Source organism: Thalia democratica, unplaced genomic scaffold (assembly GCF_965202585.1).
Source record: "Thalia democratica unplaced genomic scaffold, ktThaDemo2.hap1.1 HAP1_SCAFFOLD_530, whole genome shotgun sequence".
Taxonomy (NCBI): Eukaryota; Metazoa; Chordata; class Thaliacea; order Salpida; family Salpidae; genus Thalia; species Thalia democratica.
In genome coordinates, this window is record NW_028139567.1 from 6,890 (window position 1) to 26,274 (window position 19,385).

The 19,385-nt window shown below is 24.8% G+C and overlaps 1 protein-coding gene across 1 annotated transcript; it reads left to right on the top strand.

Annotated features, from left to right (window-relative positions):
- Positions 1 to 240: 240 nt before the first annotated feature.
- Positions 241 to 3,445, top strand: LOC145846592 (arylacetamide deacetylase-like). The gene is made up of 6 exons (XM_082953285.1): positions 241 to 278; positions 681 to 817; positions 1,083 to 1,284; positions 2,251 to 2,367; positions 2,878 to 3,061; positions 3,269 to 3,445. The coding sequence occupies exons 1-6, from the start codon at positions 241 to 243 to the stop codon at positions 3,443 to 3,445; spliced, it is 855 nt and encodes a 284-aa protein (XP_082809411.1).
- Positions 3,446 to 19,385: the final 15,940 nt, after the last annotated feature.

The following is a 19,385-nucleotide window of genomic DNA, read 5'->3' on the forward strand; positions in this document are numbered from 1 at the left end:
GTGGCTAGACTATTGGAAGCATTGGTTTGATTTTATTAAAATTATTAATACTAGTTATTACATTAAAAAAATTACATAACATATTGCTTTTAGCATGTGTTATTCATAGACTGTTTTATTTACAAACTGATACATTAAACATAACATTAAAATCTAGCTTTTATGGTTTATTTCTGTCACAATTACATAACATTAGTTTGTTTATTATTATCAGAATCTTACAAAAAGGTTTTGGCGCATATGGCAATTCACACCAATTCAATTGTGATGTCACCTGAGTAAGTTTGGCAAAAAAATACAGTTTTAACTTTTCTTTTTATTTTTCATATTGTTAGAATATTACAAAATTAATTTCTGATTTCTTTTGTTTTTCGAAATTAAAGTAAAACTCAATACAGTTATTTGAACTATCCTTTCTTAAAAACATTACTTATTTTTATTAGTTTTCACGTTTTACAAGTTTAAATCATGTTAAATAAATATTAACGAATTTGTTACACAATTCATTTGATTTAAAACTTGATGAAGTTTAAAGAGATAAATTGCTTATCTATTATTAGCAAATTGAGAAGAAATAGCATAGTTTATTTTAAAAAATATGTTTCAAAAAAGGTTTATTTTAAATAAAATTTTGTTAGTAGTGCTTATTAAGTGATAATAAAAATTAATGTTAAAAACAGCTACAGATTATCACCAGAACATCCGTTTCCAATTCCATACGAAGACTGTTTAAAATCGACTGTTGAATTTCTGTCATCATGCGAAAAAGAATATAATTGTGACGTAAACAAAGTGGTGTTAGCGGGAGATAGTGCAGGTATGTTAGTTAGATAAGATAAAGTTTTACATTTATAGGTAAACTATGTACGTTATGATGAATTTAAAAAGAACAAAAATGTTAAGCTCAACTAATTTTAATTAACCATTGATAAAATAATTATTTAATATATTTCAAAACAATGCTTAAAAGATTTTGTTTTTTAAATCTTGACAGTATAAGAAAAGTGTAGCTTTTTTGAATGATAATAAAATGAAATACATGATTAGTTTATTACAATAAATGTAAACATAATACATATTAGGAGAAAATTTAGCAATGTCTATCACAAACACTTTATTGAAGAACAACGAGCTTTCTATCACATCACCAGTGATGCAAGTCCTCATTTACCGTTCAGTACAAATGGTCAACTTTGATCTGGACAGCATTCAGATGCGAGGTATTGACGGAAACCCTTTGATGCCCACCTGGCTTCTCTACAGCTTCGTGATGTCATACTGGGGGTTGGTTGCAGTTTTGTGACGTCACAATGATGTTATATTGTTCTAATCGCTTTAACTTTTTTTTTCATATTTACTTATAATATTGGATCGTTTTATGTTGTCTAAGGTTTTGTATTTTTATTATTAGCTAGTTTTTACAGCTCTATAACTTAATCAATTTCTCTATATGTCTTCAAGTTGATACATTTGTGACGTCATAAATAATATGACTGTATGACCATTTGAAACGACTTTTTATGTACTCATTATGAACAGAAGCCTTTTTTTTATCATCATTCTTCTTATGTAATTTTATTAAATGTAAATAGCTTCGTTTTTAAACAAACTACTTTAAAATACTTTTAAACTTTACCCTGTCATGTTAACACATACAGCGTATATTACTTCGCACAATATGAAGTTACACATCATAATTTAAAAACTGTACATAACATATAGACATTCTTTTTTATTACTTTAATACTTTAAAAAGCCACTTGCTTTTCTTTTTGATTTAAATTTAGTTATTATAAATTTGCTTATGTTGATATTTTTCGCTAAAAACTAAAACGAATACAAAACAACCACCAACTAGTAAATATCAATTCTATAACCATTATAAGTTAATAGAGTTATTAAAACTTAAAAGCTGTTAAGCGTTAACCAGTGTAATTTTAATAAAAAAAAGAAAAAAAATATTTAAGTACTTATTGTTTAATGGTTATAAATGCTATTAAAGTACATAAGTATTTAGTTTGTTTGCATAAAAATGCGATAATTTATAAAAACTAAGTAGGCTTCGTATTTTAGATGAGATTTTATTTTCATCTAAATTTTTTGCTTTTTTCTTATTTTTTTCCGCATTATTTAAATTTTTCAGATAAAGATGTTGCAGCCTAATATATACTAATAAACGCATAACGCTGTATATAAAAGTTAAAAATATGTTTGAAGTTACTTCAACATTTTTCTAAATATATTTTTTAGGTTAGAAAGTGAGGCCCATCTGAGGGATTTACTCGATGAAAATAGACATATTGATGTTACGAACAAAGATATAGCCGATAAGCTCAAATGGGTTAAAAATCATTACCTTGATGAAAAGTAAGAAGTTTTCAAAATTGTCAAACAAAACGTGTTAACTAGTTTTAACTAACTTAATTAAGTTCCAATTTCTACACCAACTTTATTATCTTATAACTAAATAACTATTTTTATAGCAGCTTGTTCAAATTATTAACCTAAATATTTATTAGTGTTGAGAATCTGAAAGAAAAAGTGTTCATGTTTAACTGAAGCTAATGACAGTTTTGATGACTTTTAAAGGTTTTTAAATGTTTCTTTTATAATAAATCAGCTACATAAAGTGTCAAAAAATATTATTCAATGTTATTGATAAAGAAAATTTAAAATTAAAATATACACGTTTTTGTTTCAGAAATAAGCATTACATTTTTTAAGCATAAAAAATATATAAACTAACAATAATTTATTAGCTTTCTAAACAGCATTTAAGCTTATTTTTATTTATGATTACTTAATATCTATCCTACTAAATGTTTTCATTGTAATGTTTTTTTTGTATGATAATTTCAATAAGTGTTGTATTAAAAGTAAAAAAAAAGCAATGAAGCCAGTTAAATCCGAATCAGATGAGATCAAATTGTTTCAATCAAAAGTAAGCAAACTTGTATTGGATCCGAGAGTGTGTCCTTTGATGGAAAATGATGAAAATTTGTCGAAACTTCCGAGGACACACGTCCTTGTTTGTGGATACGATCAGCTCCGAGACGACAGGGTGAACTATTTTATTGTAATAAATAAATATTAAAGCAAAAATTAAAAATTTTAGTACTTTTGTTATATCTTTGAAAAACATTAAAGTTTAAAATAGTTATAAAAATTGAAACTATTTATTGTTTTCGTTTTCTGTAGCTAAAAAAGATTGTGTTTGTCTGAAAACATACTAATTTTATTAAACTTACTATCAACTTATTTAATTCAGTTTATTGTTGTGGAAAAGTTGCGCAGTTTAGGAGTGAACACGACGCTCCAATACTTACCCCGATCACTTCACGGATCATTTAACATTGGGAGCGATTTGGAGTCCGAATCTAGTTACTACTGGCAACAGAACCTGCTTCTTTTTAAACATATAAAAGATTATACTTCACAGATTTAAAGATAATTCGATATTTGTTTTTCTATTTATCTAAAAGATACTTTAAATAGTTTGCTCAAGTTTTGTTTATTAGCTGCTGCAGTTGTATACAAATATTTTCGTCTAAATAGTCTACAATACTTTAACTACTTCAAAATAATTTATGTACAAAAGGGACGACTTGAAGTAGTTTCAGTAAAATTTTATTGTAAATTAGTTAACTGTTTTAGTTGTTTTAAAAAAAATCTTCAAAAATATAATTCTTTTTTTTTTGAAAAGGCGGTTTTTAAAAAATTTTTAAGTTTAAACCTTGTTTAGAAGTATTAAAACAATATTCGAAAAAGTTACAAAGTTTAGGGCTAGTAGACTAAAAGTTCACTTGTTGTTTTAAGTTACATGGTTCGCTAGAAGTTTCTACATGACAGCCAAATCCGACTTGCGGGTCAAACGTTGCTCATCCCTAAACTACAATTATCTTTTTGCTAACAACTAAAACTGTTTCCAATGCATTGATTCAAATTCAATTGTCGTTTTAACAACAAAAGACAATGAAATTAGATCAGGTAAGATCTGTAACGTGATTAAATCTTTGTAGGTAAAAATATGTACTAAACAAAAACACTGATAAATGTTTGAACAAAAATCTAGATATGTGACTTAAAGTATATTGAAAGTAAACTGAAGTGCTAGTTTAGTGGTATTATTTTAATAGTTTAGTTTGAATGTTTTTTAAACATTTATTACACTTTTACAGCAACGTCTGTTTTATTAAGCAGTTTTTCGTTACAAATTTAAAATGATTGTCCTATTTAATATGGTCGCAATAAAAAAGAGAAATCTATAATTTTATCATAAAAAAAAATAAAACATACCGATTGAGGGCAAGGGTTAGGGGTAATAGTGATAGTAAAAGAAAAATAATAGTGATAAAAAAAAAGAACAACTATTTTTTTAACCCGTTCAAAAGTGTCTTCGTGCAAATTTAACCTTTGTGTATAGTTGACCCTTCTTGCCAAAGTGTATCTTCGTGCATTTTAAACTCCTATTCGTTTTTAAGTAACACTTTAATGTTTTCAGTTAAGAAAATAGGTTTACTAAAAAAAAATTACCTTTATGCTATGAACTGTTACTTTTAAATTATATATTTATACATGTTTATGGTAAACAACGACTTTATAAAAGTCTGATTAAGTTTAAGTTATTTTTTTTGACAATGTTTAAAAAGTAATTTTAATTCATATTTGAAGCCTACATTTACTTTTTGTACTACTTTTACTGCCTAATTTTAAAATTTTTTTAAAAAATTATTTTAGTTTGTTTATTTTCGTAATTTATTTTAGATAAAACGTTTAAGCATAGTTTGAGCATAAACTTGAATACAAATTAAAAACTGGTAAAAGTCTTGTTTATATGCAGTAAACTATAATGAAACTAGTTAAACAACAAATCGATCGACTAAAAAATGTTTTAATTTTTATTTGGAAACAGCCACTAAAATATTTATAAGATTTTAAAAAATTTAGATTGTACTTATGTCTAGTTGCTTTAGATTTACCTAAACATTTAATATCTGAATAGTTAACAGTTTGGTAAAAGCGTTAAAAATAATATGCAATTAATACTTAACCTTTTTTTAATAAAACAAAAAAAACGTCAAAAGTTATTGTTTATTTTTATTTTAAAAAAGGCTTTATTAATAAACATACACAGTAATAGTTTTTATACAAATTAATACAACATAACATTTTAAATTTAAACAATTTTTCAAATAAAAAGCTGTAAATTACCTTTTAGTTTGTGCTCTAGTTTTATTGTTGTTAATTTGTCGCAAACATAAAATAAATGTTTTAAACAAACTTTTATTCGTGTTCGTAATGCAGTAACTCTAACTTACTACTAAACAAACTTTATTTACCATTTAATATTATCATTATTACTAACCATTTTTTTTTTGCTTCTAATCGTTGAAGTATATACTTAGTTTGTATTTCAACAACTTGAAATGTTATTCATATTACTTCCGTGCTTATTGTATTGTTTGTGGAAAAATTTATATTTTTCCAACTATCTTGCAATCATTGTGACGCGACATAAAATAATTTTTACCTGCTTTGACTTATTTTCATTCTAGATTATAATGATCTATACAAATTTAGAACAAAATTGATATTTTTTTGCATAATTTTGATGCACAGATTTCTATTTGGTAATTTATAATATTTTTGTTCATAAACTGTTTTTAAACAGTTTAATTTTTGTTCATGTTTTAAGTTAAAATGTCGTATAAAGTTTTGCAATAAAATATGTATGAGTGTTTTATACATTGATTATGTTTCTGAACACTAAGTTTAGGAAAAAATATATATAGAAAGTTTTAAAAACTTTATTGATAAAGCTTTACTCTTTTAGAAAAATATATATAGTAAGTATGTCGTAGAAAGTATATTATGTTTAGTTAAATATTATTTATTGTAATGTTTAAATAATAATAATAATAAAGTAGAGTTTTGATTCTCTAACATCATTTAAATCTTATTTAAAAATTTTTAAAAATGTTTTTATTACTTTAAATCTTTTTGTAGCTAAAGTGTTGTTTAGAACAAAACTGAAAAACTAAATATTTTTTTTTTATAATTTAGATATCTATCTATATAAACGAAACTATAGCAAACTTAATGTTTAAGATTTTCATTACAATTTAAATATTATAAATTTTTAATAACTTAAAAGTCAAAACGTGTTAATTTTTACCTCCTGTATTTTAAAATGGCAATGTCTGCTAAACTTTTTTTGGACAAAAATATTCATTTATAAAGTATATCGTAGTATAAGAGAATATAAATTAAGTATATTCTATGTTAATTTTAGAATGAATTATATGTTTTCTGTTTTATTTTTTTTTGATTAACAAAGACACTATAAATAAAGTTAAGTGCTTCACTTGATATTATTATTAAAAGTGATTTAAATAAAGTATGTACTTTGCTTATTAAGTGATAAAAAGGAGTTGGATTAGACCACGTGGTAATGTTAAGATGTTTTATCGTTCCTGTGTAGTTTTAAACTTTATGGTTGTCGTTGAAAAAAGTTAATTCATTTTTATACTTTATATTAAAGAATTTTTTTTGTTTACTTTTACTAGCAGTTTGATAAACTTAGTTTTGGTGTAATTTTAATTAATTTATAGTAGATTTTAATGAAAACCAATAATTTAGAGTTTCAAATTTCTTATGCTTTACTTTTCTTTCTCATACGCTTTAATGCAAGTAAAAAGACAAAAAAAAAATTTTATTTGATTACAATCTTTGTTTAAAATGTGTTTAAGTAGTTTTTTTCGGAATTTTTAATGAATTTTTTAAACTTTTAATTTTTTTAAAGTTAGATAAAGTATGCAACACACTTAATTTTTTAATATGATGTAAATGGCGTTTACGACAAAATGTTGTTGTGTATATTTTTGTTGAATAACCAAGTTTCGCTGTACAACTTATATTAATTCATCATTTTAGGAGATTAACTTGCAAATTTATTTTTTCGATCTTAAAAAACTTTAGATTACAAAAAACTTATTTCTTTAGTTAGTGATATCCAAAGTGAATTATAAACTTATTTGTGTATAAATTAAACAAAACTAACAAAACTATTGTTCTTAAGTAGTTGAAATTATATGTACGATTAGTAAACACAAAACTAAACAACACTTTAAGCATTTAATTTTTATATTAGTTTGGTGCATTGTAAAGTTAATTTAAATTTTAAGTTAGTATATAAAGTTTGATGTATTAAAAAATCGCTTTCAGATTATTAATTCGATAAAAGTATAATCTTGCAATTTTCACTGATTAGTTTTATTTTTGTAATTACATACCATTTTTGAAAAATTATGAATTAGTTTTACAATCCTTTTGATTATTTAAATCATTAAGCTTTCAAATTTAATATAATTTTGTTGCTTGTAAAGCTACTTTAAACTTTGAACATATAGATTAAGTTTGGTGTAGTTTATTCGAATTTACAGATTTCTAAATTTGATTAACATTTTAATCTTGCAGTTATCACTCCTTAAATTTTTTTAAGTTACGTACTATTGTAAAACAGTTTATTTTAATTTTAAAATATTTGTACTATCTGTGTCTTTAAAAGAGAACTTTAACAAATTGTTAGTAGTATAGCGGTTTGTAAGCTAAAATCAAAGAAATGCATATAAAATATCTGAACTAACTTACCTGAAATACGTGTTTGTTTTATAAAGTTTTCTTAAACCATTTAGTTTTAATGAAGCTATGGCAAGAATAAAGTTTAATTTTTTATAAATTTCAAATAGCCTTAGTAATTAAAAGTTATTTGTTTAAATAAGAAGTACTATAATAACTTAAGTTTTGCTTGTTAAAATAATAAATAAATTAAAGATTTTATATAAAAAGTTTAAATATAAAGGAATAATTGTTTATTATATAGACAATTATTTAAACACTTTGTGTTGTTTTTAACACAAAGTTTTAACTTAATTTTGTTTATAGCCCTTAGTTAGTAAAAAAGTTAAATAAAAAATATTTATCTATCTGACGTGTTACTATACACTTAATACTATCAGTTATATGAGAAATACGCAATTATTTATACAATTATCTTTTTTAATTTAATTTTATGTTTTGGTACAGTTTCATTTTATTTTAAAATTACGCGAAATAGACTAAAATTGGTTATGTCATATATAAACTTAGATTTATTATTAAACGGTCTAACGCTGTATCCTTTTCAACAATTTTAGTGACGCTAACGTTATTTTAAATTGAAATTTTTATTAGTTTATTAGCATAAAATATCAAGGTAAAACATCGTTAAGTATTTTCTAAAGTGTTTTAATTTAGTTTAATTTTGTTTATACTGTTTAATTTTAGGAAAACAGAAAATAATAGAGACTATACCAAAACGTTATACAATAGTGAGTTGTTATGCTATTAGATAATATTTGCTTACATTTTGTTTCAAACAATATTCAACTACATTTAGAAGCTTTTGCAATAATTATTAACATCACTTAAAGTATTTGTTATATGTAACTTTATTATACTATTAATTTTTTTCAATGTTAAGAAAAACTAAACTAAACAATTAATTAATAGCTATAAGATACACCAATATAGTTATATTTTATATAATGTTTAAACTTATTATAAGTGAGTTGTTTTACTCTTCAAATGCTTTGTGAATTTGTACCTGTAGACCGGGTTAAAATGATTAAGTAAAATTATGTCACTAATTTTTTTTTTTTTTTTTGTGTGATAGTATTAAGGTTTTAATTAATATTTTAGCTAACTTAAGTGAAGATTAGTTTCTAAGATAAAGAAAAATGAACAAACTTTTCTGGGCAACCTTTATTTTGATGGTTTTCCTATGTGCTGGAGACGAATCAAATTCTAATGGTTCACCTTCCAATGGTGAAAATGGAAGTTCACCTTCCGGTGGTGAAAATGGAAGTTCACCTTCCGGTGGTGAAAATGGGAGTTCACCTTCCGGTGGTGAAAATGGAAGTTCACCTTCCGGTGGTGAAAATGGAAGTTCACCTTCCGGTGATCCTGAAAGTGGCGACAGTGGTGAGGCAAACTCAAATGCATCCGCAGGTGCGACTTAAAAATACAGATATGAATACTCTCACTTTGCTATTGTTCATTGAACGATAAAAAAAAGGGCATGATAAATTTTGTCTAAGTACCTGGTGTGCAAAGAAATCTTTAGGTTATCGAGTCGTACACCACATGCTTATAAAGTTTTTTACGAGCCATTACACATATTTTTTGTTATAATTTAAATATTTAAATCTTTAATAATAAACAATCAGTAAAACGAAAAAAAAGAGAGAAAATAAAACTAAACGAAAGTTAACTGAACTTTGTGTTTAGTAATGTACTATGAATCTTGTTTGGTAAAATACGTACTAAAAAATCTATATAACACTTTAAGTTGACTTTAAAAAGTAAATAAACAACACTTATAACTAACGTTAGAATACTTGAATTATAGGTTACAACTTCTTTAAAGAAAGTAAAATGTAACACGCTGAAACTTTTTCACGAAACTTTTTCTTTTTAAGTGTTTTTGTTAAAAAGGTAATTTTTATTTACTTAATAATTTAACTTAAACAGTAAAAGCAATTTTACATTAGAATAGTTAAAAAAGATAAAAAACTAAAATACTAAAAATCTTAAATATTTTTCTGCTCTTAAAAAAACTCTGCAGTCTTAAAAAATTTTTAAAGTATAATATAAGGTTGATATATTTAAAAGTATGTAAAAGTTAAACTAGCTGATTACGAGACTTTATACATAACAATTAAAACAAACGCTATTTAGATAAACGAGGATTTCCAAATATTCTAAACACTTTTTTTAACTAATAGAATCCTAAAAGTGTTGAAACGAAAACATAAATTTTTAAGCAAATATAAATTTAACACAGATGATGAAGAAGAAGAACAGTTATCAGTGTGCAAAAATAATGGAGTGTACAATAAAAGAAAATGTGTTTGTTTAGAAGGATTTAGTGGGCAGTTTTGCGAAATAAGTTCGTAAAACTTTTAGTTTTATGTGTTATTACTGACGAGTCAAATTTTTGCAGTATTTTTTTTTAATAAGCTGATTAACCTAAGTCCCTTTTCATTAAATTATAGTTCAGCAAAAAGTATGTAGTAATAACTTATTTCAGCGTGACGTAATGGCTTACTCAAAAAACAAAATTTTAATTTTTTTAAAACAAAATTTATAAACGTTTTATTTTTTATTTACCAGGTGATAAGATAAAATGTAAAGAAGATAAAAAAAATCCTTGCAAAAACGATGCGACTTGCATTGACTGGGCAGTTGTGAAATCGACAGAAAGTTTTGACGTAAAAAGTCTGTTGTACAAGCAGAACAGAATAGTAAAGAACCAAACAATGTGCATTTGCAAGCCGGGATTTAAAGGAAAATATTGTCGACATGGTATGTGTCTTTTCATGTTGTAAGGATAAAGTATCAAACAAAAAAAGATTAAAAATAATCATTTCATTAATTATATTAAAAAAAGGGTTGATCATGCCAATTCGATCATCAGACCACAAGTTTCGGTAGACTGAGACCGGTTTCGTCCTTATAAGGACTCATCAGTCAGTCACAACCGAAAAACCTGTAGTCGTCAATCTACAAACGGTTTATCATGCTTTCGCATGAAGCAAACAGGTTTTTCGGTTGTGACTGACTGATGAGTCCTAATAAGGACGAAACCGGTCTCAGTCTACCGAAACTTGTGGTCTGATGATCGAATTGGCATGATCAACCCTTTTGTTAAATTTGAGCTTGTCTCACGGCAAACGAAAGTCCGGACTTGTTTTGCAGACTTTCGCCGATTTTGTTGATTAATTATATTAATTGATAATTTTAGAAAATTTTTGTACACAATCGAAAACTAGTACTTACTAAATTACTTAATAAATTAATAAAAAAACAGTTTCTTTCTAACTGCTAAATTACTTACTAAATCAAAAACAAACAGGCCACTTTTATGTTATTAGCTAAATCAGTTTTATTAAGAAAAATCATAAACTCATCAATGAAATATTAACAAGTTGCTTTTAAATGTTCATTATTTATTAGTTTACAATAGTATTAAACAAAGCAAGAACTTAAAGATTCACGTTTATAAAAGTTAGCAGTTTTGCTTGTGTTTAAAACAATTATAAAAAAAAAAAAGCTTCTTAAAGCATCATGTTTGTTTAACAACCTAAAATAGTTATATTTAGCTATAAAGTATTGTTATTGAAAAAAAAATAGGCTTATTGTAATTATTTAAAAGTAAATTTAAAAAAAAAGACAGAGTATTTATAAACAAAACAGTTTCAAGTTTTTATCTGAACACACTAAAACAATAATTTCAATAAATGATATGTTCAAAACTTAAACAGATTGTAATTCGTGTGCTTATAACAAGGAATGTTATTTTAACAGCCAGAAGGGCTTCTTAAATGGAAATCCCGTGAAAAGATCGAGACATTATAATTGCCACAAACTTAAAATTCTTTCTTACGGTTTTTAGTTTTAGTAGTTGTTTGTAACACTAAAAATCTTACACAATCTATTACAGATTAAAGTTTGTTATAAAGACAGTATGTTTGTTTATATAAAAAGCTGGTTTGTATTAGATTAAATAGCTGATTTACTCATGCATTGCTACTTCTTGAAACATTTAGTTTTAATTTATGCAATAGTTTGTTAAAAAATATATTAATTTAACTTAAGCTCTGCCTAACATTAAAATGAGTTACACGACATTAAAACTTGTCTTTTAGTCTTATTACTGCTTAAAACATTTAGTTGTGTTTTATGAATTAGTTTTTATAAAAATATATTAATTTAACTTAAGCTTTGTCTAACATTAAAATTAAGTTACACGACATTAAAACTGCTGGTTACTCAGGCGCTGAGTCTTGCGGCGAATGCGATCACCGCAAAACTTGCTTGACAATCGGATTGAGCCATAATTATACTGAGGGCATATGCGTTGCGACCAAAACAGAGGAACTACCAAGTTAGTTTGTATTAAGTTTTGTTGCATATGTGTTATTTATTGCAAGTCAAGTGCTTTTGCAACTACAGGTAAAAGTACCAAAAAAAGTTTTTTTAAATATTTCTTTATTGTTATTATGAGTATATATACTTTTATTAAGACTTGTGCAACCTTAAATTATTAACAATTCCATTATTTCAAAAGAACAATGTTTAAAGAAGAACATGATAGTTTACATAACATAATAAAAAATAATTGGTATTGGTTGATCATATCTACTTAACCTTTTTCTGATATTTCTGAGTTTTAATTATTTTTTTTTACTCGGATTCGAAATTTCGGACTTTTTGAAAATTAATTAATAGGGAGGAATTCAAAAACAAAATAATTAAAAGCTTGAAAAAAAGATTGTGAAAAACTCCAAGTGTCTTTGAAGGGCCTAAATGCATATTGGTATTTTGTATTTGATATAATATTAAACAAACAGATAAGGAATGCAATAGCTGTGTTGAGCCAAACAAATGTGTTAAAAACAGATTCTACTCAAAAAATTTTGAAAAAAATTATAAAGACGTCTTTATGTGTCAAAAAGAGTCTTTTAACAGTAAGTTTGTTTTTTTGTAGTTTTTAAAACGCAATACAGTCTAAAAGTGTATAAATACAACTATTTATTTAGTGGTTTTTATTTATTAGTTTAAAGAAAAAAAAAATTAAATGATTTTGTTGATATCATGAAAAACACTAATTAATGCGTGTATTGTTAAAAATTTAAAATAAACTTGCCGTAAAAATAAGTTTTAAAATAAAAAACACTCAAACAACAAACTAATCTTACATATTTAAGTAGAACAGGAACAAAAAACAATCTGTTTTAGGTCTCTAAGGTGTTTAGCACACCATGCTTTTTAATTTCAATAGTAAGCTAAAAAAATAACGTTAAAAAACACACACAGGTACTGAAGGAAACGGTGGAATTGCGGGGGATAATAGTGAGCTTTATTTTTATTTTTCGTAAGCCTAAAATAGCTAGGAATTTTTTTAGGTTTGAAACAAATTACAATAACTAAAATAAAAATATACGATCAGTATTAGCAAAACCTATTTTGAATTGAAAACAGAAAATGTTCAAAACAAAATCATCATTTTTGTATTATAAAATTATTTAATTCATATTTTACTCTACATTGTGTGCGGGTATAATTATAATATAATTCTTTCAAAAAAATAATTTGTTAAACATTTTATGTATCTGCTGAAGAATTCTATAATTATTTACAAATTTCAAAAACCCTTTGTTTATATTCTCAACAACTTGTTTGTGCAGATTCTTTTGTGAACCAAGTTTTTCAATGGGAGTACATTCTGGCTGCTGCGGGAGGAATTTTAGCGATGATTTTATTCTATTGTTTTCTAACACGTCGGTCAAATAAAAGGTTATTTTTTACAAAATCTATTAAACTAGAATATTAAATACAATCTCCTCGCACTATAGTTTTTTTTTACTTTCTGCAGAGAACAAGCGATTGACGGAGAAGATGAAAATGATGAAAACAATTATGATGATGAGAATTATGAGGATTCTGAAAATGTGAACGCAAAGATGGCCTTTAACGAGGAATATTATAACCGCCCGGTCAGTTGTAACTGGACGCCAACAAATTATCACCAAAACGTGAACGAATGCGATCTTATGGGACCGGTCTACGGTGTTGAGGACACAAGAGTCGAAATTTGGGATCGCATTCATGATAAGAACTGATGAAATTTAAAATTAGTTGAACATTCTTTTCTATGTTTCAGTAAATGTATTAAGAACAAGTACTTTATCATAGCAATATGAGTATTCACAGTAAACAATATATTTTTAACAATACTCAAAGAGTATAAAATTTGCAGCTAATTTTTTAAAATACTTTATTTTAGCTTACTGACAATTTTAAATATAAGTTATCTTACTTGATAACATTATTGTTTTTAAATTTGTAACAGTTATTTTTTTCTGTTACTTAATTATATTACTTATGTTAATTTGATTTTAAAACTTTTGATTAATATAAATTTATTTCTGTTGAAGTTATTTTGTCGTTCTAATTAACTGTGCTTAAAACATAAGCTGCGAATTAGAATTATCTTTTTATAATCTCTATATATAGTTATTAAGTACAGAAATTAAATAAATTTTTAAATTTATTCAAAGAAATACTCATATTTTTAAAGCAAAATAATTTCTGTTGGTGGATAAATACTTTTTAAACATAATCACTTTCTATAAATTCTAACGAATTTTATAAATAAACTTTTCTTTTGTGTGTTGTATTTTAAGTTATGACTTCTTTTATATATTTATTCTAATATTAGACATTACCTTAGACAAAATTGTAGATAAATTATGATTTTTTTTTCCCTAAATATGTAAATAGTTTAGATAAATTACTAATTATTCTGGTACAACTGTTTTACTGACCGCACAAAGTAAACAAGGTTTTCATTCAGTTTATTACCAAACTAAAGTTTAATAATTTCAAATGTAAATTAGGTAGGTCTTTAAAAAATAATTCTATAATCATATTAATAGCATACTTAGCTTTAAAAAAATACCTGTTAACAAAAAAGTTGTTAGTTTTAATCAATTAGTGTTGGTCCTGATTTAGAAAATGACAAGTCTACACAATTTTAATGACGTCACAATGAAAATAAAAATTGTCGCTGCAACGAGATTACCCAAAAAGGAACCCCTATAAAGACCTACTGAAAATACTTACGATAATATAATTAATAGTTTTAATAATTTTATGTTAGCTACGTTACATCTTGAATACGTACATTGAAGAGTGTTAACAGTTAAAAAAGCTTATGGTATATTTTGAGATAAGCTGGAAAACAAAAGATTTATATTAAGTAAACGAAACTAAGAAAACTTTAAATTAAATAAACTTAATTTTCCTAAAATGGAATAACAATAAAACATACAGCATGTATATGTACTTTAAAACAAGCTACTCCTTCTTAAATTTCTTCAGCTAATAAAGGTATTGATTTAAGTTTTTAAACCATTTGAAGAGTTATTTAAACATAATATAAAAGGTAAACAAAAATATACGAATTTTTAACTTTAAAACTTTCATTTTTAAGAAGCAAAAAAAATGTTAACAGACATAAGAATTTTCTATGACTCATATAAAACTATACTAGTTTTTTTACTAATTTGTTAATATTAGTTTAAGTTAAAATAACTAAATGTAAAACAGTATGTGTCTAAGAAAGCACCAACTATAATCAAGTACAATACTACAATAAAAGTAATACTACAATATAAATAGTAAAAGAATAAAAGTAATACTACAATATAAATAGATTAAATATATACAAAACAAGTTATAATTTTTTTAAGTCCTGTGTAGTCGCCGTTAAGGTAACTTAAATTTGTGCAAAATAAGCTGAAATAAAAAATTATGTGCAAACGAAGCTCTAAATTTCTTAAATATTTTCCTAATATTTTTTCTCTTCTTGCATAATTTAATTTTTTTTACCGGGTAAACTTTATCTTTAATCTGATATTTGTTTTTAAACATCAGAAACTTTTTCTTGCACCAAAATTCTAAGAATATGTATTAAAAGCTTTCTTAAACTTTTATTCTTCTGGCCCTTTTTCAATAAGTTATAATAAGCCTTCCTAATACAGTTCTTACAAAACCTACGCTGGCATATTTTGTTGCTCTCTTTCACTAACTCCAAAACATCTAGAGTAAGTTTCAAATGACGCCCCCCCTCTTTGAAGCTAATGACCCTCTAACTTTTTAAAGTAACCCATTTTTTAAAGCCCTGGTCCAGTGAATGTTTGAAATGTTTCCATAATATCTAGTGTAGGTTACGAAACTACCCTTAATGCGTCTGATTCCTTTTTTTCTCTTCATCATCAACTCTGAAAAATCTGGTGTAATTTGAAATCGTCACCCATTTACTATTTATGCCTGTTATTAAGAAATCTTACGCATTTTGCAACTCTGGTTTGCAAATAAAAACCATTCAAATGATACTTACTTGTTTAAAATTATTACTTAAAGTTTATACTTTTATAGTTATTTTAGATAAGGAAGTATTATTTCAAACAAATACTTACTTCTAAAAAAAATTGACCTTCAAAGTCGGTTAAATTAAGAATCTGATAGAACTTTTTAATCCTTTGTAAAATCATAAGTTTTTAAGAACTTAATTTTATTGTTGAATATATTTTTCATTAATAAATAACCATTTATCAAAGTCGTATGCTTTTCTAAAATAACTTTTCAAATTAAAAGACTTATTCATATTAGCTTGTTAAGTGATGTTGAAAAACAAAGTAGTAGAAAGCTTGATTAAACAACAGATAAACACTTTGTAAAGAATGTTACATGAACTAAGACATACAAATTTATATGTAATATAATACATTTTAAGAACTTATTCCTATTGTTGAATAATTCTTTCATCGATGAATGATTATATTGTAATTTTGTATGATTTTGTATACAAAACTTGATTATATTAACAGGTTTAAGCATATTAACTTGTTAAGTGGCATAGAAAAACAAAGTAATATAAAGCGTGATGAAAAAACAGAAAAACACTTACTAAAGAATGTTACATAGACTTAGACATATTAATAAATATGTGATATGATATACTTTAAGAACTTATTTCTATTGTTGATCATTTTTTTCATCGATGAATGATCATATTGTAAAGTTGTATGATTTTGTATACAAAACTGAAATATATTAACAGATTTAAGCATATTAACTTGTTAAGTGGCATGGAAAAACAAAGTAATATAAAGCATGATGAAAAAACAGAAAAACACTTACTAAAGAATGTTACATAGACTTAGACATATTGATAAATATGTAATATGGTATATTTTAAAAACTTACTCTTATTGTTGAATAATAACTTATCAAAATTTTATTCTATTGTAGATAACCTTCATTAAATTAACAGATTTAATTGTATTAACTTTTAACTGAGATGTAAAAAACAAAGTATAATAAAGCAAGATTAAAAATCAGAAACACACTTTGTAAGGAATGTTATATAGACTGAGACATTTTAATGTTTATTTGTTAAATTAAAAAATAAACTCTCAATTTGTTTATACTTTTCAGTTTATGTTTTTTGTTAGTAAGTCTCTGCTATAATACTAGTCTATTTCTAAAAATACTTTGTATTTATTTAGTCTAACAATATCATTAGTATCTAAACAGTATTTATAATGCTAGTGCTAATATTATCTAAAGCTTTTAGTTTTTAACTTGTTGTTTATTTATGGCTCAAAACATAAATGTAAAACTTACCAACATCGTAAGATTTTATTTGATAGTGTATTTCTTAGTTTAATGATAAAACATTCAATTTAATACATTTCTCACTCGGCAGTTAGTATGTTCCTTAAAAAAGAGTTCTAAAAAATTTTATTGTAAATATGATCTCCAACTAAATTATTCACATTTAAAGCTAAAAATGTGCAATTTGTTTTAGAGAACAAGTCAGTTTATTTTTACACCAGGTGAGCATTTTATTTGCTTTTTAGATGGAAGCCAACATAATGTTGAGGTTGTTAGTCTTAGTCAGCAGTTTATAATATCTTTCAAACAACTTTAACATTCAAACAGTTTTCCATAAGCCTAAGAACAAAGGTCTTTAAAAAAGTGCTTACTTTTTTCAGCGGAACATTTTAAAGAATTTTATTTTTCTTTTAAATAAGTATATAAACTAGATTTGAATGTGTAGGTTTTATGATTTTTAACTTAAGAAAGTATTAAACACTGACACCAGTTAGCTTGATTTTATTATATAAATTTAAATTAAACGTTTTTTTTTATTTCAGTTGCCTTACAGAACGTGTGAATTTAAGTATTGATCTAAAGTATAATTCAAATAATAATTTTTAGAAACGAATCTTTTTTTATCCATCTTAAAAACTATATTTTTTTATTAATACTTATAGAATTGTATAATAAGTATTCTGAAGTTGCTATATTTTACAAAATGAGGTCTTATGTTTATAGGTACTATTTTATTTGACTACTGCCTTAAGGCATAACTTCCATAATGACTTTAAACCAAATAATATCTCACATTTGATATTTTTTTCAAAGTATTAGATATCTAAACTATAAATATTCTGCCCCCAAGGCATGTTAATTGAAATATAAGAAGAGAATCAAGGCCGTATTTAAACTTGTTTGAAAATAAGATTGTTAGAAGAGCAACCTTTTTACTTAGAATTGCATTTTTTCTAATAAGTTTTTACATTTTTCACTGAAATAAAAATGCTAGTTTTATAAAGCAACTGCTTTTAGTTCTTTCAAAAAACTATAAACTTGTGTTTTAATTTTTTTTTTTATGTTTTTCTCGTTAAGAGATTTCATTGTTTATAATTTTTGCTGATTTTTGTTCAAATTAAAAGGTTTCCGGTGAAGTATTGGTTACAAAGTGTGATTCAGATTATACTTTAAAGTTATCAGATGCTTGTTTGTATTAAAGTATTGTCGCATAAAAGTATAGTTCTTTTTAAAATGAATTTTTGTTAAACTACTTCATTGTTTCTATTATATATAAACTTAATATAGTAAACATTTATGAAGTAATTCAATTACTTTCACTATCTTTCAGATGATGCAATTGTAAACTAGTTTTATTTTATGATGTGAAATTTACCTATTGAACAACTAAGAGTCTTAAATACATTTTAGTTGTTTATAATAGATTTATAAAGTGATGTTTTATTAAGTTATATGCATCGTCTTAACTGAGAACATTTAACTGAATTACCTTTCAAGCTTATTTATCAAAGTCTATATCTATTCTTAAAAGAGCTTTTAAGGTACTAAAAGACTACAGATCCTATTCAATTGAAAAGTTGCTCTTTTAGTAAAGTTTTGTAAAAACTATCAGTTATCAAACAATAGTTAAGCCAAGCATAATGAATTGAAACATAGGGTTATATTTTATATTTGATAATTGTGTAATAAAATGTTGTTTAACTTAACATAAACATTTTAACCGTAGTCTGCAATAACTATGTTATATCAGCTTATAATTGTGTTACTAAACATGTGACTATTTAATTAGTAAACTAAGTGCTGTGCTAAATAGTTTAGATTATTTTTATTATTTTTAGTGGCTATAAATACAGTTTCTAAAGTATTTAAAGTTATAAATATTGATGCTCAATTATTACTTTATCATTTCAAAAATAACTAGTTAGGACAGGTAAAAGAAACTTTAAACCCAAAAATGTGTGTTGTTATTGAAATATGAGAAAAAGTTCTTTATAAGTGCTTACAAAGATGATCTGTTAATTTTTGTTGTTGAAATATGAGAGAAAGTTATTAACAAATAGTGCTTACTAAGCTAATTTGTTGATTATATATAAATACAA